We start from the raw sequence: 26,158 nt of genomic DNA, 5'->3' as shown, positions 1-26,158 counted from the left end.
AGTTGGAACTATATAATGCTGATTCGATTTCAAGGAAGTCAGAGTCAGGAATTCTATGATATTCTCCAAACCTTTTACAATTACAGTTCCACTGCTTTCTTTGTTTCCTGCAGCATTTGTTGCTCGGCAAGTATAGGTTCCAGCATCAGTCTTTTCTAATTGTCTAATCCCCAATGTGGCCGTGTTTTCTTTAAACTCCATTTGGTATTTCATGCCGGCCGAGATTTCTTTTTCGTCTTTGTACCAGGACATTGTCATAGGCTGAGACCCGGAGACTTTGCATTCCATTGTTACACTGGTACCTAGAATCCCATCCACTTTTCTTAGGGGTTTTGTAAATGATGGTGGAATGATACGATCTGTTCAACAGGAAGAACAAAAGGTTCTTTAGGAATATCAGTTAAGCAGGTCTACCATAAACCTTAAGACAAAAAGTTCCAAAGCAAGAATTGAAAAGTGTCCAAACCAACCTAGTACAGTAACAGAGGAAGAACATCTGTCTTTTCCAACACTATTCGCCACTTCAACCACATATTCACAGCTGTCCCCTTTTTCTGCTGCAAGAATTTTGAGCATGGCAATGTTTTCCTTAAAGCTGATTTTATATTTCCTGCCGGACACCATCTCTCTCCCATCTTTGAACCATTTCACTTTAAGTTCAGGACTTCCTGCTACACTGCATTCCAAAGATGCTGGTTCTCCGGCAGTCACACTAATTGATGCTGTTTTTTCTACAATTCTAGCAGGTTCTAAAAGAAAAAAAGGATGAAGCCATTTTAAATGTGTAATATTTAGTATTAGTATTAGTATTTAGTAATTCAAATGTCTACTTAATTTGAAATATGTTGACCAATATTTAAAGATGTACTAACCTTGTACTGACAAAGTAGCTTCACACTTCTGAAGCCCAGCCTCATTCTCAGCTTGACAAGTGTACTTTCCACTATGGCTAATGTTAACTGTTGCTATTTTCAAAGTAGCTACACCATTTTCAAATGTCATTGTAGTGTTAGGATCATCATCTTTCACTATCTCTGTATCTTTAAACCATTTAACGGAAATAGGTGTTGAGCCTTTCAAAGTTGACACCAATTTAACTGGATTTCCCAAGATTGCAGAAGTGTTTTCAATCTTCTTAACAAATGTTGGTGGTTCTAGATTAAACAAACACAACTGTAAATCAGGGATACTCAGAGAATTAAATATAACAAGACAGATATTTTTTATTTAAACTTTGAAAATAACCTTCAACTTTACTGACCTTTCAACTTTGCATTTGACCTGCACGATGCTTTGCCAACATCATTTGATACAAAACATTGATAATCCCCAGCATCTGCTGTTTCAAATGAAGAAATTTCCAAAGAGGCAATACCTTCTTGACAGACTAATCTGTGCTTTTTATCAGTTTTAACAGGTTTCTTATCTTTAAACCAGCTCACTTCAAATGGAGCTGTTCCCGCAAGTTCACATTCAAATGCTGTAGTGGATCCTCTCACTACCTCTAAAGCAGGTTGCAATTCCTTTTTGAAATAAGGGGGTTCTAAAGAAAGAAAATATTTAAATCAATGTATTATGATATAAATGATTTCTCAAAAGGCTAAAATAAAATCAAAGATATATTTTTAAATTACACACCTTTTACTGTCAAAAGAGTACTGCAACTCTCACAACCAGCTTCGTTCAACACTTCACATGTGTAATTTCCACTGTCGGCCAAACTAACGTTATTGATTTCTAAGACTGCAACAGAATCTATGAAGGTGATTCTGTACTTATCGCTGGTACTCAGTTCCTTGTCATTCTTAAACCAAGTAGCATGAAGTTCAGGTGAGCCTTTAACAGTGCATTGCATGCGAGCTGCTGCACCTGGTTTCCACAGAAGTTTGGACTCCAGTCTCTTAGTAAATGCCGGGGGTTCTATGAGAAGCATTTTAAAGAGATTTAAATCATATTCAGCAAATTAACTTACACAAAAGAAGACAGATAGCAAAAGCACATTTTACGCAAAGATGAACACTTTTATCTTTAGAAAAAAGTAAACTTCTGTACAACAAAAATAGGAAAGACAAGTGTGAAGAAGGAAAAAAAGGAAAGAATAGGAATCCATTTATAAGATTAGTAAAGAGGCGGCTTGCAGAAGAAGCCATTTCTATTTTCCACACTTCTAGGATTGTTAATTTTCCCAGAATGCAGGATTTATTTATTTCTTAAATACTGCACATCAAGAGAGGGAAAATTAACAAAGTATTGCTTACCTTGCACAATTACAGAAGAAGAGCAGGTGCTGTGTCCAGCATCATTTGCAGCAGTGCAGACATAATTTCCTGAATCTTTAAGCTTTGCACTTGGAATTTCAAAAACTGCAACCTTGTCTTCAAAAGTAATTTTATAATCCATTGTGAGATGCAGCTTTTTCCCATCCCTGCTCCAAGATATGGCTACTCCTGTGTCTTCATCCACCTGACACTCTAGTCGGATTGGGTTCCCAACAGCTACTGACAAAGGCTCGATGGTTTTGACAAAGTTTGGTTTGTCAATCACTCTCACATCAGCACTGCATATGTCGGTTCCAACTGCATTTGTTGCTTTGCAAAAGAAAATGCCCTGATCTGCAGGCTGAAGTTTCTGAATTTCAAGAGTGTGCTTGTTCTTATCAGCTGAAATTTTATAGTTCGCATCTGAAGAAATGGCAGCATTGCCTTTTTGCCACACAATGTCAATCGGTGAAGAACCAGTCACAACACATTGAATTCTTGCCTGTTTTCCCACGAATAAAGTCATTGCCTCTGGCTTAGTTACAAAGACTGGAGGAAAAGCTTCTAAAAAATGAAAAAATAAATAGCTGAATTACATGATTCAGGAAATAGTAAAGTAATCTTACATGACATATTGAGAATGTTATTACCCCAAAGTAGCATAAAGATATGCAAAATACTACATTCACATTTTTTATCACAAGATCAAAGTGCATGTGTTTAAGAGATTAGTTTATAATAAACCAAGAAAAAGCAGATACAAGGTTTCAATTGCATTAAAAAAGGAGATAAGAGATTCTTAACTGATTTCATAAAGCTTTTTAAAAAGTGTAATTTGTTTGTTTTCCTGGAAAAGAAATATGGAACCCACCATATAAATATACAACAACCAAAAGAAAAAATCAGGATTCACTTACCAGTAACTTTCAAGGAGGCTGCACAGCTGACACTGCCATATTGATTTGAGGCTTTACAAGTAAATTCACCAATGTCTAAAAGTTGTGAATTAGGGATCTCCAGTGACGAGGTGTAGTATCTGCTAATAATCCTGCATCTGTCCCCGTCTCTGATCTCGTTGCCTGCTTTAAACCATTTAAAGGTCACATTGGGTGCGTCTTCAACCTCGCACTCAAACTTTGCGGGGCTGCCAACATTGACCTCCAGAGACTGAATTTTCTTCTTCAAAACGGGAGGATCTAAATTTTGTGTGGGGGAAGAATGAAAGGAAGAGAAATTAGTATATATTTAAAAACATAACTGTCAAGTGTTAAACAGGGAGGTGGTCAACTGGAGCAGGTATGGTAAGGGAGTGCAAACACTAGTAAATCCAGGGAGTGACTGTGAAAAGAAATGGGTCTCAAAAGAGGTTAGAAGGAAGAAACCATCAGCCTTTTATAAAATGAACATTCAGGGAAAAATTAAACAGGTAATGTGATGCCCAACAACACATGCATTCAGGGTGGTGAATTGTTGTGCGGTTTGGAGCAAAAGGGACCTGATGGTGAGGAATGATAAAATGATATGAATAGATGTCATTTTTCAAAAACACATGAAAGACAAAAGTGAATCGGTAGAGGAGAAAACCAACAGTGAAGTGGATAAGGGGATGGGGGTTAGTTTACTTGTATGAAAAACAATTAGTAAAGATTCAAGATTAAAGTGATTGACAAAATCTAATTATCAAAAAAGCTGCATACATAACACAGCAAAAGACATGACTATTTTTAGTGATGTCTAAGGTAAGATAGCTCAAAAGAAGAAAAGTGAAGAGTATAAAAAAGAGGGAGTAAAAAAGAAAGAGTAGGGAGGACCAAATAATATGGTCAAAAATTTAAGTTTAAAAGAAAATCAGACAATGAAATCTTCTGTTAGTTATACTTTTAAAATAAATTTATACTTTAATCTTTTAATTATTAATTTTCACTATGTTAGTTTTTCAAATAAATTATCCCCATTATCCAACCTCTTAAGACAACTGTGAGTTTCGATGATGTAGAGGTCTTGCCAGCTTCGTTCACTGCCTCACAGATATATTCTCCTTCGTGCTTCTCCTTGATTGCTTTGTCGATAACTAGTGTATAAGTATCGTGGTCCTTAAAACATTTGAACTCTTTGCCAGATGTGACCAGTTTTCCATTGAAAATCCAGTTTACATTTTTAACACTAGTTATTTCAACACTAAGTATAACTTTGCTATACTCTTCTATATAAAGGTTTTCTAGACCCTTCGTTATGACTGGGACATCTTTTATCACTTTTTCTGGGGGCTTAGATATAATCACTTCTTCTTTCAGAATCTCTTCTTTTTCTTTTTTAACAACAATATCTATGGACTGATCCACTGGAATAGGGGCCAAAGGCACATCGGTGGTAATAACTGCTGCCCCAACATCTCTCTCACGGCCTTTTACTGTCACGGTCCTGACTTCCTGAACAGACACCATCTCCTGGAACTCCATTTTAGATTCTCTGCTTACTGTAATCGTCTCTGTACTTTTGGAAAAGGAATCGTCCGACTTCCGCAACAGTGTGTGTTCCTGAGCCATAACCGTTTGAAACGATGGCTGGACTTGGGTCTTAAGCGCTGCAGACTCAGTTTCGGGTGTCGCAATGGTTGCAGCAGTCTCAGCAATGCGAGCTGTCTGTATTACAGTTGACAACTTTTCTTTGGAAGGAGCACTGCTAATATGTAACCGTTGAGGCCTATCAATTTGCATGGTGCCTGGTTCCTCAGAAGATAAGACATGCTGCTCCCGATAAACCATGGAATGAAAAGCTGCCTGAAGTTCACTTTTTAGATCTGCAGTTTGAGGGTAGTCTCCTTCAAATGAAATCGTTATTTCCATAGGTGGGGAACTACTTGTTGTAATGAGATATGTAAACATTGCATACTTGGGTTCCTTACGTACCTTCACTTGCTTTATTTCGATGTCTTCTAGACGACCTAAAACCTCTGCCAAAAGTATAGGCTGTTCAGTAGCTACAGCAGATTTTAATGCGGTTTTTAGCTGGTTTCTTATGTCTAAGCTGAAACTTTTGGGGGTTTGCAGAACGAAAGTAAGCTCTTTTGGAAAGATTCCAGTTTCTTGTACTTCATGGACCTGTAAAACCCCTTTAGGTTGTGTTTTTACACGGAGTGATTTTTCTTTAGATCGGGTCAGTTCCATTGAATGCTCACCAACAAGAACTTGTTTTTCTTCCATCAATAACGGAAGTCTAACAGACTGCCCTTCCTGAATGCGCACAGCAAAGTCCTCTTCTGCTGCCTCTAAGGGAATACTAGTTTCTGTTGAAACTGCTTTCTCTTCTATGTGAACTGGCTCTGTTGGAATTTTAGGCTCAATATTAGTCATGCAAGTGACTTTGTCGATTCCCTGAAAAGACTCGGTGTGGCCTTCTTCTAAAGCCTGACTTTCTACCACACTTGTTGTGTGCATTATATTCCATCGTTCTTCTTTTTGTACTAAAGCACGCTGCTGCTTCATGTCAGCAGTAAATTGACTTTCTTTTGGTAACTGCATGGTTTCTGTAATTACCTGAAGACAAGTTTGGGGCAGAGGTTCTATTTTAGGTTCGGAATGAACACCTGTAACTGATACATCAAGATCTGTAGAGTAATCAGCTGAAAATGCTCTTTTCTCTTCTGCAATTACTGCCTGTCTACGTGTTTTTTCAAGTCTCTGAACTGCTGTGTGAGGTTCTGTTTTTTCAAAGGGAAGTATACCTTCCTTAGGTAACACACTTTCTGTTTGAACTGACTGGAGATGTAAAGGAGCTGGAACCTCTTTTGTAGGCTGAATAGAAAATGTTGTCTGTGTGGTGGAAATAAGCGAGGTCTCCTCACATGTTATAGATTTCTGATCGTCTGTGATCAGTGTGTGCATTAAAGTTGGGCTTTTCCGAATTTCAGCTTGTTCTTCCATGGGTACCTCACAACTAAACTGGCCCTCAGTAGGTAAAGTATCCTGTTCTCTTGTAACCTGCACATTGATCAGCTGTTCTTTTTCCCTTTGTGGCTGAACTGAGATAGCACTTTCTAACCCTGCAATTTGTTCAACATGTTCAGCTTTGAGTTCCTGCTTTTCCTCAGCAATTAAAGCGGATTTATATAGCATATCCTTAGTTGCAATAGCCGTCTCCTTCTTTGCTCTTTCTATATAAAATTGTTGTTCTTTTGGTAAGGAAGCTCGAGTTTCAGTGACAGGTGTCAGCACTGGTTTCGGCATTTCCTTTGATACTGAAGCCGTTGTAGCAGCAGCCAAAGTTGATAGCTCTGTGGAATGGGCTTCAGGAATTTTCTGCTTTTCGGTTGCTACAGTAGTGTATAATATTTTAACACCTTCTTTAACCCTATAACCTTTTTCTAACTCAGGCCTCTCTAGAATATATGATTCCTCTTTTGGAAGCGGGATCTTACTTTCTACCTGATGGCTATAAACCATGGGTTTTGGTTCAGGAACTGATACTACATGTTCTGTCATCTTTTCACTTAAAGACTCAGTTTCCACTGTAATAAAAGGAATGATTTCTTCAGCAACTGCTGAATGCAGTTTTGAAGGTTTTTCCTTTTCTAATTCAAGTTCAATGACTTCTGGGCTTTGTATGCGATCATAGTGCTGCTCTGTAAAGCCATGACTTTCCTGTACAGCAGACGTAAATGATGCTGTATGCAGCTGCCTCATCATTGGGACAATTGATTCTGGAATAGCTTCAGGAATCGATACAGTGACACTTTCTTCAATCTCTTGAGACTGCAAAATGGCTGCCTGATGAGTAGGAACCTGCTCTCTATGTAATGTGGCGGCAGAGATATCCACTGCCCGTAATGAGTCTACTTGCTCACTCCTTATAGCTTGCCTGTCTTCGGTACCAATTGTGTATACCATCTGACGTCGATCTTGGAGATTAACTCCTGCCTCCCCAGGCAGGTTTACCATATATAAGCGGGACTCAGTAGCTTGCTCACTTGTAGACACTTTGTAAGCCATTTGCTTCTGAACAACTTTTTGTTCTTTGTGTCGAGAAACAGCATATGTGTCCCTGAACACAAGCAACTCAGCACTGCAGGTAGCTTCTCCTGATGGGTTGGAAGCTCTGCATGTATAAAGGCCACTGTCATCTTGTTGAACAGCTTTTAAATTTAAGGAACCAGAGCCATCAGCGTTGTGTACAATTGTAAAATAGATATTTGGCTGAATCTGGTAACTACCCTTAAACCACTGTACTTCGGGGAGTGGATCTCCTGAAACTTTGTATTCAAACTGAGCCCGACTTCCTTCAGTGCACTGTACAGGTTCTATATCTTTTAAGAAACGAGGGGGGAGTCCAGTGACTTTGAATGTTTTTTCAACTCTGTGTTCGGTCTTAGTAGAAGAGGCTTCTTGAATGACTTTCTTTTCCACTGCTTTAAAACCGACCGATGATTTTTTAACTTGCCCCTTCACCTTGACTTTGAGAAATGCAGTACAAATTGATTGACCATGTACATTGCTCGCTGTGCAAGAATACTCGCCTTCATTTTCAGTCTTGACTTGCTGAATAATCAAGATATACTCGTCTTTTTCCTGAAGAATTTTGTAATTTGCTGATGAAGTCAACATCAATCCATTATGAAACCACTGAACTCTAGGCCGTGGAATGCCAGTAACCGTGACAGTAAACCTAGCAGCCTCTCCTACAATAACCTCTATATGAGATAATTGCTTAGTAAAGACAGGCTCTTTTGCCTTTTCCTGTTTCTTCTCTAGAGTACTAGAGTAGCGTTTGGATTCTGGTGTGAGTTCAAATGTTTTAGTTTTTTCTGATAATCGTAGGCCACTGCTGTAAGATTCTTGTGTCTCTTCTTCAGATGTGACAGTCAAGCTAGAAAATTCTGTGTAAGAAATAAAGTTAAAATGTTACTAAATAAATATATAAAGAATGCACATAAAATTGGAGGCATATATCATAAGAATAATACAAAAACAACATTAAGAAGTTATAAAAAACAAGTCAGATGCATTTCCTTCAGCATTTATTTATTTATAGAACCATATAAATTGAATTACAAGCACATAAAAGAAAGCAGCAAAAACCTTTCTACAAATTAATCTCAGTGATTGTTTTGTGTTGCATACTTTTTTTTCCACTCACATTGCATTGTATTTCCTATTTTTGTTAAGGTGAACTCTACCAAAAGTAATATATTTTGCATTAATCACAACTTCACCTGCACAAACCATACTGCTATTTAACATTTTAATCTACTTAATAGGGCACTTTCACTAATACATATATATATAATTTAAAAAAAATCGAAACATTCAGTCATTCAATCTATACAAAAACAGTGTACTAACCCATAGAGTGTTCCTGTACAGGGAATGGATGAAGGTTTTAAATAAAACGCTTTACTCAACTACATTTCATGCATCACCTTCATTTTAAATCTTGTAGAATATTCACAATCAAAAACAATTAAAGGCTTGCATTCACAGAAAACTGCAACTTGATTTTGTATTGATGATGAATATGATGGCAAATTGATGGCAAAGCAAAAGCAAAAAGCTTATCATTTTGATTTAAAGGAAAAAAAATGCATATGATTAAGCCTGCAATCAGTACTGAAAATTACCAAATAAGGATAGATTTAAATTTTGTTTAACATTTGTAAATAAAATCTAAGATTACAGACCCCTTGTGCAAGGTATTTAAATGGGTAAGACAAAAACATGTGAGGCGCAATTGATCTTTGTTAAAAATACATGTCGGATTTTAAAAAGCAAAATACTATTTTATGTTAAATCGTGAAATCTGTAATTGGTTAGTTATATTCTGGAAATTATATTTTATAGTAAATATTTTGTCCATTTCAAATAAGATTGTTGCATAATGCATTACCGTAAGGCAAATGTTCAATAGCTGACCATTATAATTTTAACTTTCAATTTAACCAAAACAAAAATAACTCATACTAACTCTGCACATTACACTTAAACAACATATTTTAGATTTAGACTTTTAAACTGTAGACTTCCCTGTATGAAAGAACCATATTTCAGAACGTATACAACTCCGTTTTACAAACATGTTCTTTTCAGCTTCATTTCAAATATTTGCTCTCTCACTCCATACATATGAATAATTCAAATCTCTGTGATCAAAGAGCATGACTGCAAGCTTGTATACATTTATATTCTTAAGTTGGCTTGCATTATTTAAGGAGCATATAAATCAATACAAAACTCAAAAAACTTTCAACAAGCAAATTGTTTCAATGGTTCCTGCTCGGTTTTGAACAACACACTTGAACTCACCTGCATCACTTTTGTTAAGATTGGTAATAATCAAATCAAAGCTGCCAGATTTTTTTTCTTGAATAATGTATCTGCCTTTTTTTATCATTTTGCCGTCTTTGTACCACTCTGCAGTGGGTCGCGGGGTTCCACTAATTAAACACTGAAGCACCACTGACGTGCCCAGAGCTGCAGTTAGATTTTTAAGGGGAACCAAGCATTTTGGCGGAGACTCCGTTACCTGGAATTGAAAACTGCACGTTTTTGACTCTTTCGCTTTAAATTCTATCATGTCGTCCTTGGAAGGTTCAGCAAAAACATCAAAGTTAATATTGACACATTTTTCTCCCTGCTCCTCATGCACATGGTCTGTCATGGCTATGAGTCGTACAGCTTTTTGGGATTCATCAGCCTCATGTTCAAACTCAAACTCGAGTTCTATCTCTGAGGCCTGGTCTCCTTGCAACATTGAATTCCCCACAACCAAATCAAACTTCTGAGGTTGTTCTTTGGCACCACCCAGTGAAATTGATGTTACTTCGCTACCTCTAGACTTTCCAAAATACACCTCTGAGTTTAAAACAACAAGAGAAGCTCTGCATAGTGTTTCTCCTACTTGGTTAACTGCCTTGCAGGTATATATTCCACTATCATAACTGCAAACATCATAAATCAAAAGATTATGGTTTTCCTTGTTTGATGAGTACAGATATTTCCTACCATCTTTTGGGATTCTCACACTATCTTTGAACCATGTAACCACAGGAGGAGGAAGTCCAGTTACAGAACACTCAAACACTACATCTATGTTTTCGGGGATCTCCATGTCAGAAATTGGATTAATAAACCGCGGAGGCATTTCTGTAACTTCAAAGGCAATTTTTAGCTCATCACTTTCCTGGGTTATAAAGTCTAGCGCATTTTCCTCAAACATACTTGGAAGCACATCTAGTGATATAATCATGCTTTTGTTGTCAGCGCTGTATTCCGGAATTGTTACTATTTTTATCTGTTTCTCAAATTCCTGCACTTCATTCTCATCAAGTTCCACCTCCAGTAGAATTTCCTGAGGAGACGGAGACCTTGATGTTGTGTCATCCTCCATATCAAATTCTATCACATGTTGATGGGTAACTGCAGGGGGTCCTGGCATAAACTTAGCCTCCTGTGAGATCACTTCCACCTTAGTGACACTTTTTGCTTCTCCAATGCAGTTTACAGCCTCACAGACGTACTCTCCTTCATCAGTTTTGCCCATGCTTTGGATTTGTAAAGTGCAAACATCCCCGACTCTTTCCATTTTAATTCTTTGATCAGTACTTAGTTGGATGCTATCTCTATACCATTTCACCTCTGGGGATGGAATTCCTATTATTTCAGCACAAAATACTAAAGTGTATGTTTCAAAAATCTGTTTTTTTGTTAGGGGTTTTATAAAAGCTGGAGGAATTCCTTGGAATTTCGGTTCTATTTCTTGAAGAGTTCCAAAAGCTCCTGAATTACGGCCTTCTGTCGTGGAGCTTCCCTCTTCCAAGCTGAACGTGAGAGGAGTTGTCTCAATGCCTTCATCCACAGGAGATCTGAAGATTTTGGGGGGTGAAAAGAGCCTGTCAAGCACAGTACCAGATGACGGTCTTTTATTCTCAGCGGGGGAGAACGGGTATTGGGGAGGAGTTACATAACCTTCTGGAGTTCCACATGGTGTGTGGAAAGATTCCAGTGACTTTTGAAATGGAGACGTTCCAGACGAAGAAGGTGGTGTATAAAACCGTTCAAGTTCCGCAACCTCATCACTGCATGTGCTGCTAATTTCAAATGACATTTCTGATTCTGGAGACAAAGATTGACTCAACTCAACAGGCTGTTGATTATAGTAGTCATAAACAGCACTGAATGTTACCTCTTCCAATTCAAGTGAGCTCACACCAGTTTCACGGGAGATGGTTTCCTTGGCAGTGTCTCCTTTAGGAAGAGGGCTTTCTTGCTGGCCAGCTGATATCAGATAATTGGTTAAGGAGAAGGTATTATCTTCAATTCCTTCAGAATTTTGAGAAGGTGGTTTTGATACCTTTGAAGAAATAGCTTCATGTTTTATAGTTTCCTCTATATTTAAATGTTTTTGTTTAGATACTATAACATTTTCTTGAATGTGACCTTGAAGTGAATCCTCTCTGCCAAAATCATGGCTTTTGGAAACCGCTGTTGCTTCTGTCTCTGTGGCTTCTGATTGTATTTTCTGATCTGTGCCATCGCTGAAGGAAAGAAGGTACTGACTTAAAGGAAAATAATCCTTTTCTACTCCAAGTGTTTGTGGAGCTTCAGCTATTGCAATATTTTGCTTTGGTTTTACTACATCTGATGGTGAAGAGTCTGAGTAAACAGCAGAATACACTGTAGTTTCAGGCTTGACATCAATAACTGAAGGCTGCTGCTGCTCTTCTCCCCTTCGTCCAAAGTAAGATGGAGCAGATTCCACTTGTGTATGCTCTGCTACCTCTTTAAGGTGATGTATAAAGCTCTGTGTAGGGGACATTTCAGGTTTTTCAGTTATACCTTCTGTACATTTTTCAAAATGGTCTTCACTGGAAATGTTGAATATGTTGTCTTTTATAAGTTTGCCTTGTTTTTCAGGTGCAGTCTCTTTTTGATGTGATACAGGCAATATTGCTTCAGGTTTGACAAGCTTTGGTAATTCATATTCTTTATTTCCCTTGCCAATAGTTTCAAATTCATTTAGACGTGAAATTGAAATGAAATGACTCTCAGTGTCAGTGTCAGTCTTTTCAGTAGGGCTGGCTTCTCTTAACTGCTGCATAAAGCTCACAGGAGCAGGCATTTCTGGAATTTCAGCAGACAAAGAATCCTTTGCTTCTGCTGGAAGAGGTTGTCTTACATGATGAAATAAGCTTGATGTAATAGGGCCTTCTGAGGTGATCACTTCCTCTGACTCAAATGAAGCAGTTTGTCTTCTATTACGTATAAAGCTCAGAGGCATGGGGTCAGTTGGGAGCTCTGATACATTTGATTCCCTTCCTTTAGCTGTAACCATTTCTCCTAAATGGTGGCTATATCTACGTGGAACAGGTTGTATTGGAACACATTTCACCGTGGCTTGCCTCTGAGTGTCTCTAAGTGGGCCTTCAGCTGGGGCTTCTTCTTTTATATATTGCATTAATCTTTGTGAAGTCTCTTCTTGATATCCTAACTCCTCTTTCTTCTCACCATGTTCCAAATCCCTGACTTTGCTCATAACCCTTCTTGGAAAGTGCTCTTCTGGAAAATATAACTCAGGAGACTCCTTCCTTGCACTTGGAACTATGTCAGATGAATACGGCTGTGCAGAAGACTCAAACATTTGCTTTATTTTTGAAACTCTAGTTACTGCTCCAGACGTTGTCAAACCACAACCAGTTATTTCAGGAGTATCTGTTGAAGCCACTTCTCTTGAGCGTCTTCTTCTAGGAATCTGTTCTAATAAACAGTGGGTTTTTTCTGTGGTAACAGCAATTCCAAAGTCCCTGGTGTCAGGAATAGGAACAAAATGCCTTTCAGAAGATTTTATTGCATCAAAAGATCCTTCTTCTGCTTTCTGGCCATTGTTTCTTCTGTGACCTGAAGCAAAACCTTCAAAAGGCATATCATCTGTCTTCCTCCAATTTCTTGAGGGTAACACAGGAATATTTGGAAGTAAATCTTCAGCCTCTTCTTCTACCCCAGGTTTGGCTTCTTTGAATTCCATAAATCCAAGCACTGCTGGTTCCTCAGACAAACCAATTAAACTTTGTGTTTTCCTAGTGTCATTGACACCAGGAGTTCTATGATAGAATTTGTGTTGTTGCTGTGGACTTTTTTCTGTTGCCTCATCCCACTGGTAAGCAAAGCTTGACTTTGGAGGTTTAACTGTGATAGTGGATAGACTTTCAACTTCTCCCATTTTGTTCTGGGCAATACACTTGTATGTCCCTGCATCGAAATGTGATATATCATCAATATACAATCTGTATGTTTTCTCTTGTTCTTCGAATCTGTATTTGCTGCTGTCAGTACTCAAGAATCTGCCATTGTGAAGCCATGTTACAATTGGTGCTGGATCTCCAGATAAAAGACATTCAAGCATTACTGTCTCACCCTCCACACAATGTACACTCTCCAGTTCTCTTATAACTTGTGGGGCCTCAGCGACAACATCAAAGGAAAATGTAAATTTGTGTTTGGTTTGTGAAATGTTATCCGGTGCAGATACATCTGAGCATATATCAATGTGTTCAAATGACTGCTTAATGTCCTCATTTTGATCAGGAATTGGTGTAGGAGCAGTTACCATAATCTGTACAGGAGCTGAAAGCAGAGATGTCTCTGAAGGTCGAGGCTTCGGCATAACCACTTGGGGAACCTGCAAAGTAGTTCTGAAATCATCATTTGGACATATGTATGACTCAAGTTCTTCTTCTATAATTCTGTCCAGTTGTTCTTCACTCATTTCTGGTTCCTCAGTTACTTTAACCTCATGGAAAGCCACTGACTGTTTCTTGCTTGATTCATTTTCTGTTATCTTAAGTGTAGCTGAACTTGTGGCTGTACCATACGGGTTAAAAATGACACAGGTATACACACCCTGATGCTCAGTGATAGGATAACAGATTGTCAGTTTTGATTGGGCACCTGTGGTATTTATATAAAAATCCTGATTTCGAGGAATCAGTCGCTCGTCTTTATACCAAGTTACTGTTGGCTGAGGATGGCCTTGGAACCAACACTCAAACTCACACATCTCCCCTTCTGTAACTTCCAAGGGTCCAATTTCTTTATCAAAATATGGAGCAGAGGGTTGCAATTTTTGCATAAAATAATCAAATTCCTTTTCTGGTTTATTCTCCTCCATTTCAGTAGCAGTCACTTTTTCTTTTGAATGCAATGTATATTCAGTTTTCAGTGTTTTTTCAGCTTTTGGATACGAATGTTTGATAGCATCGTCCTCCATTCCCAAAACTATGTTGTCACATTTTTCAGATATGCTTGCTGTATCAGTGGTCACAGTCAAATCTGATACCAACTCAAGAGCTTCATGTTCAATCAGTGTATCTTGCTGCCATTTGCTTATGCTCAAAGATGGATCTTCACTCTCAACCAATTCACTTTTTGTCTTCCTCTCATAACTGGTGTCCTGGGGCAACTCTTGATCTGTCTTTAGTGTGTGTGTATCATCATCTTCTGGAACTTCCTCAGATAGAAACTGTTCCCTCAGAGTTTTCATTGCCTTACATCTAGAAGATTCTCTGAAAGATGCTCCTTCACTTGGTACAGCTAATTCTTTATCCTTCGAAACAAGGCCTATAATTCTGTCCATCCTACTTTGAAATTCTGCAGAATTCTTACTATCACTGGATTCAGCCTGATCTGGTGTTCTACTACAATACTGTGCTTCAGGCAAGGAGGCAGGCTTGAATCTTAAGCGTTCAATGTAGTCTGTGTAACTTGACTCGCTTCCAACTGATTCCAGATCAAACTCTGATGATGACCTTGAGGAAAGAGAAAGCCTCTTTTTCTCTTTGACAGCTCTCCTTAAGAGGTGCAGCTTCACCTTCACGTCTTCATCAAGAAGACTCTCAGTGTCACTGAGTCTCTCTGACAAATGAGGGGAACCTCTCTCTGAGCCTGTCTCGCATATCTGCCAATCTGTTTTTTTGCAGGGAGATGAAGTTCTAAAATACATGGTACGCATCAAACCTTGCTTGTGCGTCAGTCCCCTTGCTAACCCTTTAGTAATATACTTCTTCTCAAATGGAGAGCCTACACATCTCAGGTCTATCTTAAACTTTACTTCCTTTCTTTTCTCAACCAACGAATCTATACTTTCATGGGTCTTTTCTGACCTCCTTACAAAGCTTAAATAATTGGCATTCTGCTCCTCTCTGAGCGCTACCAGTAATGATGCAGTAGACTCTGCTGCTCCTTCACTGTTAAACGCAAACACCCTGTAACTGCCAGAGTCTCTTTCCTGGACATTATCAATTTCTAAACTGGAAATGTGGATGTGCATTGTGCTTTCGGTTCTTATTTTACGGCGATGCTCTCTTGGAATTGGCCTGTTGTTGTGAAACCATGCGATTGTTGGGGGTGGGCAAGCAACAAGTTTACAACGGAAAGCCACAGGCTCACCCTCCAACACAGACTGAAATCTGATCTTCTTAGTGAAAGAAGGCCTAATATTTTCAGACCATGAACTTATAGATGATGTTCTACTTGAACAGCGATTAGCAGAAACAAAACCATGATCTAAGTAGTCTTCGGTGTCTGAAAAGGCACCTCGTAGATCTCTTCTGTTGTCCAGATATCTAGCTTCATCATTGAAGAAGAGTTCTGGGGATAAAAAGAAAAGTAATTTAACACAATGGCAGGTCAAAAGAGATTAATGAAAAATATTTGAAATGGAATATTAATGGAAGAGTAAACACATGCAACAAGTCATAAAGCCAGGAAAAAAAATTCACTCACCATATTTGTTCGAATAAACGCAAGATCTGGTTCTTTTTTTAAAGATTCTGACACGAATATCGCTCGATGTTTTGTTCCTTCTTCAAACTGCGGGAATTTCTTCATAAAAAGAATAAATCTTTCCAAAATAAACTGATCTGTTTAGAAAATGTGTTCCTTTGGAGGATTTTGGATTGCATGTCAACTCAAATATTTCTTACCTGACTTGCAGACAGCTGAATAAACGCCCTTTCTGATCCTTTGACTAGGGGGTAAACTGTTCAAACATTGAAGTGAAACATCACTTGCCAATGGTACATAATAATACAAATATTATAAGATAGACTTTTAAAATGGTATGAGAAGGCGTTTATTCGAACTAATATAGTTTCCAAATTTCAAAATGTTATGTAAAACGCAAACAACATTAACCACATACCGCTATCTGCAAGCCAGTCTAAGAAATCTTTGCAGGAGGAAGGAATTCCAGATGCAAGAAATGTCAGAAGCAATTAAAAGATGTGGCTACTCCAATATCTTTTAAAGAAATATTTCCTGTAGTCTGGAAACTTTAAAAGATACACATCCTGCACATTTTATTCCAAAATACAATCAAGATGTGCTACCCTTCATGCTTTAAGATGGAAACAGACAGACACAAAACCCCACTATTCCAAAAACTGCTGAAAAGCAAGCAATACTTATTAGTCAAAAGTGCTTAATATATATTAAAAAATATATAATTCAGACATTTTTAAACCAGAGTACAAGAACATAATTTCAATATGAAACAATGTTTCATTTAAATACAACTTTTTAATATATATTAAAAAATATATAATTCAGACATTTTTAAACCAGAGTACAAGAACGTAATTTCAATATGAAACAATGTTTCATTTAAATACAACTTTAAGATGCTTGCATGCAGTCTCTCATGAAACATGTACTACTAGTAGAAAACTAAAAGGTATCTCATAATTTCATAAATGTGGTCTTTACAATATTGAGGATTTTAAAATCAAGTCAATTGAACATTTAAATTGATCTTACCTTTTACTTCCATCTCAATTTCATGTTCAATCTGTTCCCGAACTTTCTTTATCTCTGAAAATAAATAATCACAAAATAGTATTAAATGTAATGAAGTCATAATTATGCATTACATATCTGTCAGAAAACATGGAAGTTGATATGGCTCACTTTTTTTTTTTTTTTTTTCTGAAAACACAAATATATAGGACAAAAGCATAACATGCTTCACTTTTTTTTGTTCCTTGATTGTTTGGTTCATGAATTTGGAGCTAGTGAATTCAAAAATATTTTAATTCCATATGAAATACGTTGTTGTTGCAGTCTTCGGCAAACTTTCCTGTAGTTCCGTAACATGCCTTGTCTTGCCATGCCATGTTTACTGAATGTTGATTAAAAATGCTTTATTCATCCACAAAAAAAATGAATCCAATGAAACTGGAAACTGGGATGCAACAGTGAGATGAATGACGGATTTACATTCACATTCGGAAGGACCAAAAACATGCAGATGCCAACCTGTCACCCTGAGATGTGTGCTGCACGCAGCTTCTCCTGCAGAATTGACTATTTTGCATGTGTAAGTACCCCCTTGACTGGGATCAATTTTCTTTAGATTTAAACTGCAAAGGGAGCCATCGTGTTTCAATGAACATGATACGGACTCTTCAACAATCAATTTATTGTATAGCCAAATCACGCAAGGAGTGGGGATGCCCTTTATAATGCAAAAGAGCGAAACATCATCTCCTTTTTTTACAATGGTTTCAGGGGATAGTTTTTCAAGGAATTCGGGTATTGTGGCACCAGTTTCTGGTTCTTCACAGGGCACAACGTCTGGGTAGTAATCTCTGCTTTTCTGTCTCTGTGTTCCACTTGGTCTTTGAGATGAAGTTGTTTGAGGTCCTGTTGATTTCTCTTGGGGCTCCTGCTTTTCTTGGTCAGAGGGAATTATATGGGACTCTTTGATCGTTTTATAACTTTTATGGCCTGAATCAGAGGGGATTTTTGTGTCTGCTTTGGCTTTTGCTTCTTTAGCTGGGTAAGAATAAATTTAGGAAAATTATTATAGATTAAATGCATTGGCAAAGGTATTTTAGATGCTATTTTACCTTTAAATATTTAGAGCATTACTGGAGTATTAGTGAGATGTACAAATGAAGTTAGAGCTAGTGGCTAACATTTTTAATTCATATTAACAAGGGTAAGTATTACATTATCTATTGCAAATGGTTAAAAGTGAAAGCAAGACTATTCAAATTTGAAAGCATGGAGTAATGAGATGAAATGATCAAAAGTGGATAAAAAAAACTCATAACCACCTTCTACTGAAAGCTGTGCAGATGTTCTCTCCTCGCCTTCATTATTTTTTACTGTACATCGGTAACAGCCTTGGTCCGAAAGTTGGACATTAAGGATCGAAAGAGAAAACACACCTCCATTTTGGCAGCATTTCACTCTCTCTGAATCCATAAGTCTCCTTCCATTATGATCCCATACTATATCAGTAAAGGGCAGTCCATCAAAAGAGCAGATAAACTGAGCAACCTCACCAACTTTCACCTTTTGGTCATTCAGTTTAAGGAGCAGATTGGGACCCATGGATGCAAGTGTCTCAGATTTCCCCACAACAGTCACTTGTTGTTGAGCCGTCTGTTTGATAGTGGACTTTTCTGAAATACTTTCAAAGACACTGTATTCATAAGAGGGCTTCTCCACAGATTTGAATTCTTTTGAATATGTTTCCATTTGCTTAGTGAACAAGGAAGAATCAACATGAGCCTCAGAAATGGTCTGCGACGTGACGGTTTCCTTTACAGATTTTCCAACACTTGATACACTTTGCCTATCTATGGTTTTCACTGTATGATCTAAGCAATAAAAATAAAAAGTATTAGCATTGATCAACACTTCAAAAAATTGTGGTAAAATGGAAAATGTAACAAACATGCCAAATGCATGATTTGAAAAACTGCGGGACAGGTGAGATGTTTCAAGATCCATGAAAGGAATCAGGAATGAAAGACAGAAAATATACTCCTTTTTCCTTGCATTATTTAGAGCATCCTCTTGAAAAAAGCATCAAATTGTGATGAAGTTGTGTTACACGATGACACACATTATGATGAATAACAATTGTCATTTTAACCCTTAAACCACATATCGTCCATATAAAATCGACTTCCATGTTATTAAAGAACTTAAAACAAATTTGAGATTTCAGATATTAAGCCAGAGAGGTTAAAAAGTGAAATTAGTAGAAGTGTGAATATGAAAAGGACTGATTATGCCTTATAAAAGAGGTCTCAGGGTTAAACATGGCTTTTGGTTAGAACACCAGTTGAAGACAAGAGATGGAGAAATTGTGCCCAAAATTATGGAAATAATTAATAATGGTGATTTATTAAAACACCAAACAACAAATAGATTTTACCTGCATCAGTTACAGCAAGGGTTGCCGTGCATGTTGCTTCTCCAGCACTATTGCTTGCTTTGCAAGTGTATTTCCCAGCATGCTCAGAGAAAGCATCGACTATAATGAGCGTGGCTGTGTTTGTGATTTCATCGAAATGAAATACCACATTTTTGGTTGGTTGTATTAACTGCTGATTGTGAAACCAGCGTATTTCTGGTTTGGGCATGCCAGACACACGTGCATGAAATCTGGCCACCTCCCCATGAGGTACCACACAGCTGGAAATTGGCTGAATGAAAGTGGGCCTTTGGCCTATAGGTTCCTTCTTTACACTTGAAACGCTTGTAGAGACACTGGTAGAAACATGCCACTGAGCCTTGGATGTAATTTCTTCAACTTTTTTTAGTCCTGAAAGGAAGTATGTGACTGTTCAATCTCACATATTTCAGCATTATTCATTATAGAGGCACAATGATTGCTTTATTACATTACAGCTTGCATTTTAATTAAATATATCTTTAAAGGTTCTTTGAATTTGCAGATATTTTTTTTCTAATACACATATATATATTTAATTATTATATTTATTTTTTCAATTTAGTGAGAGGATGGAATTGGTATTTGTAAATTAAAATCAAATACTGCATGCTTAAAGTCCCCTGAATTGTATGAGTTATTGCATTAAAGCAATCATTGGCAAGGTATAATTGAGCTTTAGATACCTAACACTGCAATTGTTGTCATGCAAAACTAAACATGAAATGATCAGTTTTGTGCTGCTTTAATACTATTGCATAATTTATTTTACTATTAAGTAAAGAATAATCTCTTTCTTTTCCAAAATTAAATGAAATGCAAAGCCATAACAAGAGCAGACATACATATATCCAGAAAACAATATGCCATGCTCAGATCTGTGTTGTAAAAAACACACCTTCGAGTGTCAACATTGCACTGCAGGACGCCTGTCCGGAGGAGTTTTTGGCTACACAGGTGTACTCTCCTTCATCCTCTGGGTAGGCCTTAACAATTTCCAGCTGGCAATTATCATCAAACTGAGTCATTTTGAAAAACTCAGACTGCTTTATCTCCTTGTCCTTGCTGTACCATGTAATTGTGAGATCTGTTTTCAAAACATTAAAAGACACATTTAGAGATGATCTTACCATGTTTTCAATTTCAATATATTTAGGTTATACAGACAATAATATAACTGGTTACAATTTGTGTGAATAAGATGGAGCCTGGGGCAATCTTGCAGAAACAAAATTGTGTTAATGACAGGAATGTTTATTCTGTATTTGACTACATTTTTAAATTCAGGATTTCTTCTGATAAGTAAAATTAAAATTCATTTTTAACTCACCTTCCCCAGAAACTCTGCACTGGAATCGAGCAGACTGTCCTTCAACAGTGGAGGTGCTCTGAACAGGAGATATTATAACAGGAGGGGACAGTGGAACTCCAGTGTCAGGTGAAATAACCTCTGGAACTAAAAAAGAAAATAAGGGAAATATGAGGACAACATTATTTTAAATGGATTGATAAGACTTATTGTCTTCAGTATTTGCAAATTCCTTACAAAGACCTTGCACATGTTTTATAGATAAAAAATAATGAATACAGGCAATACAGTTTTTCTTCTTACCTTCAACATCAAGAGATGCTGAACTGGAAGCCGCACCATAGTCGTTTCTGGCTTCACAGTAATAGACTGCTGCATCTTCTGGGAAGACTTCTATCAGCAGAAGAGTATATTCATCACCATCATGAAGAAATTTGCACTTAAATCCTTGAGACAGCAGCAGGGACTCTTTATACCACGAAACCTTAGGCTGGGGTAGGCCCCTGACTACGACGGAGAATCGGGCAGGTTTACCGGCCTCCACTGACAAGGGCTCCATATGCTGCACAATCTCTGGTGGCACAGGAACTGAAATAAAATGTAAAAAGTTGTGTTTTAATAGAGAAATGCCTGTTCTTCCAGTTTGTCATTTGTCATGTACGTGGTCTGTATTTCTATGTGTGCAGGTTTTCAGCAGAATCATCTATATTTGCTTATTTTATCCACAGTGTATTTTAAGTTTTAAGTATTTTGCAAGGTTGTTCAATCAGTTTACATAGATAAAATATTATAAAAACAACAACTTACTGTTGACATGGAGTGTAAGCACACTTCTGTTCCTGCCAGCTACAAAGGTGTATTCTCCAGCGTCACTGCGGATTGTTTCTGTAATGGTCAAGCGATGTATCTTTCTGATGACCACATATTTAAACCTCTCTTCGACAGAAAAGTTAATTTCCACTCCATCCTTCAGCCAGCGTGCGTCAGTGTCATCCTCATTTACTTCAAATTCCAAAACGGCTCTTTGTCGTTCAACAACCTACATTAAAAAAAAAAAAGAATAATCATATTTGAAAAATAAAATACAGACCTATGATTTCAAGACAAAATTATATTTTCGGAAATGTAAGCATATATACCGTGAGGTCTTTTTCAACTGGCTCCGTAATCTTAATGTCACGGCCTTCAACAGTAAGGGTGGCAGTGGATATACTTCCACCTGCTACAACTGAGTATTCCCCAGAATCAGACATGCGCACAGTGGGAATCATCAGACGGTGTATGAATTTTTCAGTGAAAACCTTGTATCTGGAGACAAGAAAAAGGTACAGATATGGTTATAATTTTGAGAAAAGCTGCTTATTGACTTTTCATCCCCGTCTCATTTAAGAAAAACAGGACAAGAGGAGTAATATTAAATTATTTACAGTAAATAACTAGAGAAACATTTACCATACCTTTCTGTTAAGTCAAGTTCCTGTCCATTTTTCATCCACTGCACAGAGACATTTGGCTCTGAGAGCTCACATTCAAAGACTGCCTTCTTTTTCTCAACTATTTTGATGTCTTTAATGTGTTTTCTGAATTCAATAACACGAGCTGGAAAAAAAGGATGGAAACAAAATTGCAAAACCAACATAAAAGAAAATTGATATTTGTTTGTGACCACTGGTTAATAGACCTACCTTCAACGTATAAATGTGCAGATGTTGCTGCCGACCCTGCCACAAAGCTATACTCTCCAACATCTCCGAAGTGTGTATTTCGGATGGTCAAAGTGTGATTTAGCTGCTTGGACTTTATCTGGCATCTGTCTGTAGATCTGATCTCCACACCATTCTTCAACCACTTATATGTGATTCCTTCATAATTGACATTTATTTCAAAGGTTATGGTGTCTTTCTCCTGTGCATTTATGTCCTTAAGCATAGATGTGATTAGGATAGCTGGAAGAAAAATAAAACAATACATTGGAGTGGATGTAAAAAATAACTTAAATCACATAATGAATAACTCTCATTTGAAGAGATTACTTACGATTCACGGTCAGAGTTGCAGAGACTCTGTCATTTCCACATATAAAGGTGTATTCAGCTGAATCTTCGCTGCTTGTATTCATGATCATCAGCTGGTGGAGTTTGCCCTGAACCACAATTCTAAATTTCTCACTCATTTCAATCTCAACTCCATTTTTCAGCCACGTAGATGGGACATTGAAGTGAGAGACTTCACATTCAAAGCTTGCCACCTTCGTTTCAGGAATCTCAATGCTTTTCATTGTCTTAGTAATGCGTAAAGCTGAAAAAAAAGTAAATAAGCCTGAAACTAAACATCTCTGACAGAAATGCATGGTGTGAATAAATTAGTGTTTGATATAAATTCAAGATAGATTGAAATTGCTTTGTCACTAACAATAATAATGTTTTAAATCAATTAACAGTACAGGACGGTCTTCCAATTATATATGAATATACTATCAAATATTTCTAAATGTGAAAACACAAATGCTCACCTTCAACATGTAGTCTTGCTCTGCTTTCCAAGTGTCCAGCGATTGCAGTGTATTCCCCAGCATCCTCAGTGCTGACATTCTGAATGATCAGTTTGTGTGCCTTCCTCTCTGACTGGATCTTGTACTTTTCACTTGGTTTGAGCTCAATGTTATTAAACATCCATTTCACGGGCACACTATCATGAGACAGGCTCAGTTCGAAGGAAGCGGTTGCATCTACTAAAGTAGTCATGTCTTTGGGCTTCTTAACGATCTTGATAGCTGGAAGAGAAAACAAAAAAATAAAATAAAATCAATTTTTATATATTTTTGTTTTGTTTTGTTTTTAAAAACAAACATACATATGTTCAACTTACTTTCTACATTAAGTCTGGCATTCGCACCCAGCTTTCCGAGTTTAAAACTGTACACCGACTCATCTTGACTTGTGCAGTTGATAATCTTCAGTGTATGAACTGTCCCTTCCATGGTAATTTCGTATTTGTCACTTGGTTCAAGTTCAACACCATTTTTAATCCACTGTGAGCCTTTAACATCAGCATGTGTGAGCTCCAGGCTAAAAATGGCATCCTTTGTTTCAGTCACAGTTTGGTTCTTGAGAGTCTTCTTAACTTTGACAGCTGTTAATACAGAATATAGAAATCAGTCACAAGGTAACTAGATACAAACAGGTAAAAAGAGAAAGCAGTAAAGGTCAATCTAATAATGTTTAGGTAATGTCCTTCTTAGATTTACAAATGACAGTGATTTGTTGTACACATTTACAGAAATGAAAAGTAGGTACCTTCAACTCTCAGATTAGCAGTTGTCTTCGAGGTTGCAACTTGGTAGGTGTATTCTCCAATATCACTAGGTTTTGTGATGACAATGACAAGGCGTCTTTTTGCTCCATCTGTTTCACTCCTAACATTATCACTGAAGTCGACGTGCTTGCCCTCCTTCAGCCATTTGCCCTGAGAATCGGGGTTAGCCACCTCACACTCCAGCACAGCAGTCTGGGATTCTGCTACGGTGACGTCCCGGAGCGGTTTGTTAATAGCACCACCTAGAATGGAGGAGTGGGATAAGAATTAGTTTTCACAGAGCTAATCTGGTAGTTTCTGAAAGGGCAATAATAAGACGCTGACACAGTAAAGCAGAATAATTGTTGGGTATACTTTGCTAATGAATTGTGTTTCTATAAAATTTAAATGTAAGTAACAAGAATGGATTAATATTTGTATGACAAAGCAGACATTTAAAGAAAAATGGGGAAAGGTAATTGAATGGTAGCAACTGATATGAAATCAACAGATGGCAGACAATACAGTGAATTCACAGTCACGTTCTAGCACAGAAAACATCTTACCGGACACTGTCAGTTTTGCACTTGATGTATGTTCACCAGCACCAAACGTATATTCCCCTTCTTCGTCTTTCATTACATTCATGACAGTCAGGAAATAATGTTTGCCCTTGCTTTCTATCTTGTAATTAGGACCAGGTTTGATCAGTTGGTTCTTGAACCACCAGACTGCATCAATTCCAGGATGAGACAGCTCAGCTTCAAACACTACGTTTTGAGTTTCTGTGCATACCTGATCTTCCAGATATCTAACAATCTGAATTCCTTAAAAATAAAAACAGAAAGAATGTTAAACAAATGACCTCACTATGCATAATTAAGTTCAATTAAAAGAGGAATTTGAATTATAAATGCTTACTTTCAATAGAGAGTCTGCAGCTTGATTCAGCTTTGCCAATGAGCAGTTTGCACTGGCCTTCATCTGAGGCGAAGGTTCGGCTGATCACCAAACGCTGCTTAGAACCTTTGGCAACAGTTTGGATCCGATCACTTGGTGTTACAAGCTCATCATTTATGTACCATTTAACTGAACTTATATCTACAGCAGAGATTTTAGCTTCAAGCACGGCTTTTGTTCCCTCAACGGCGGTAATATCCTTCAGTGGGATCACAATATCGATACCTGTAGAGTAAAAATAAAACAAAAAAATGTGTCATAAAAAGGCATTTAAAAAAATCTCCAATTGCAGAATGAGAAAATATAAAATCTGCTAGACTTACTCTGAACAGTCAAGCGTCCTGAAGTGGAAAGATCATGTCCAGTAACCAAAAAGGAGTAGTTGCCAGCATCGTCCTTGCTGGCATCTTCTATGAGAAGCTTGTGTGTCTGCTTGTCGATCACAATGTGAATACGATCATTGGCCTGGACAGCCTGGCCACTCTTCAGCCATGTGCCTTCCACATTTTCTTGAGAGAACTTAACTTCAAGTTGGGCGATATCACCTTCACAAACAGTTTTGTCTCCAAGACCTTGTACAAGTGTCACAGGACGCACTAAAGGAAAAGGATGGTAGGTCAGTAAATATTTTTGTTTTGCTTGCTTAATAATACAAAAATAATGTCCAGAAGCAAATAAATAAAATAACATACACATTAGGTAAAAGATTTAAATATATGTATTTTTCAAATTTTCAAAATATTTGAAGCTATAATCTGATTGTAATCTTCTTGTAATAGCTTGACCATAATTAATAATAACTTACATATCATCTTCAATATGGAAGTTGTCTTTATGTCACCAGCAACAAAACTGTATTTTCCTTGGTCTTCCTTTTTGACATCTTTCACTGAAAGGGTGTGACGGCCACGACGAGAAGTCATTACATATTTACTGCTGGGTGTAATTTCAACATTGCCAAAGTACCACTTTCCCTCTGCATCTTCTCGGGAAAATATGCATTCAAATTCCCCAGAGTAGGTTTCAGGTACTTCGATATTGTCAAGTTTCTTTAAAAGTTCTAGTGGGGCACCTATAACAAAAGATTTTTTAGAAAACAAAATAT

General features: G+C 37.4%; 1 protein-coding gene across 1 annotated transcript in view; it reads right to left on the bottom strand.

Moving 5' to 3' along the window:
* Window positions 1–26,158, bottom strand: part of ttn.2 (titin, tandem duplicate 2) — a 162,588-nt gene that overhangs the window by 120,707 nt on the left and 15,723 nt on the right. Inside the window, exons 26-50 of the mRNA XM_066688525.1 lie at window positions 25,859–26,125; window positions 25,377–25,649; window positions 25,015–25,278; window positions 24,660–24,920; window positions 24,096–24,356; window positions 23,668–23,931; window positions 23,312–23,572; window positions 22,837–23,097; window positions 22,485–22,745; window positions 22,257–22,398; window positions 21,939–22,107; window positions 21,607–21,838; window positions 21,103–21,387; window positions 20,821–20,946; window positions 20,389–20,577; window positions 19,473–19,862; window positions 17,060–17,113; window positions 4,222–8,130; window positions 3,176–3,454; window positions 2,259–2,822; window positions 1,639–1,920; window positions 1,262–1,543; window positions 873–1,154; window positions 471–749; window positions 72–359 (exon numbers count right to left, since the gene is read on the bottom strand). Coding sequence (XP_066544622.1) covers window positions 72–359; window positions 471–749; window positions 873–1,154; window positions 1,262–1,543; window positions 1,639–1,920; window positions 2,259–2,822; window positions 3,176–3,454; window positions 4,222–8,130; window positions 17,060–17,113; window positions 19,473–19,862; window positions 20,389–20,577; window positions 20,821–20,946; window positions 21,103–21,387; window positions 21,607–21,838; window positions 21,939–22,107; window positions 22,257–22,398; window positions 22,485–22,745; window positions 22,837–23,097; window positions 23,312–23,572; window positions 23,668–23,931; window positions 24,096–24,356; window positions 24,660–24,920; window positions 25,015–25,278; window positions 25,377–25,649; window positions 25,859–26,125 — 10,125 coding nt within the window. The remainder of the gene's footprint in view (window positions 1–71; window positions 360–470; window positions 750–872; window positions 1,155–1,261; window positions 1,544–1,638; window positions 1,921–2,258; window positions 2,823–3,175; window positions 3,455–4,221; window positions 8,131–17,059; window positions 17,114–19,472; window positions 19,863–20,388; window positions 20,578–20,820; window positions 20,947–21,102; window positions 21,388–21,606; window positions 21,839–21,938; window positions 22,108–22,256; window positions 22,399–22,484; window positions 22,746–22,836; window positions 23,098–23,311; window positions 23,573–23,667; window positions 23,932–24,095; window positions 24,357–24,659; window positions 24,921–25,014; window positions 25,279–25,376; window positions 25,650–25,858; window positions 26,126–26,158) is intronic.

The sequence above is a fragment of the Amia ocellicauda genome, chromosome 16 (genome assembly GCF_036373705.1).
Source record: "Amia ocellicauda isolate fAmiCal2 chromosome 16, fAmiCal2.hap1, whole genome shotgun sequence".
Lineage (NCBI taxonomy): Eukaryota > Metazoa > Chordata > Actinopteri > Amiiformes > Amiidae > Amia > Amia ocellicauda.
Note: the sequence above shows the minus strand (reverse complement) of the source record. Positions and strands in the feature narration are given on the sequence as shown.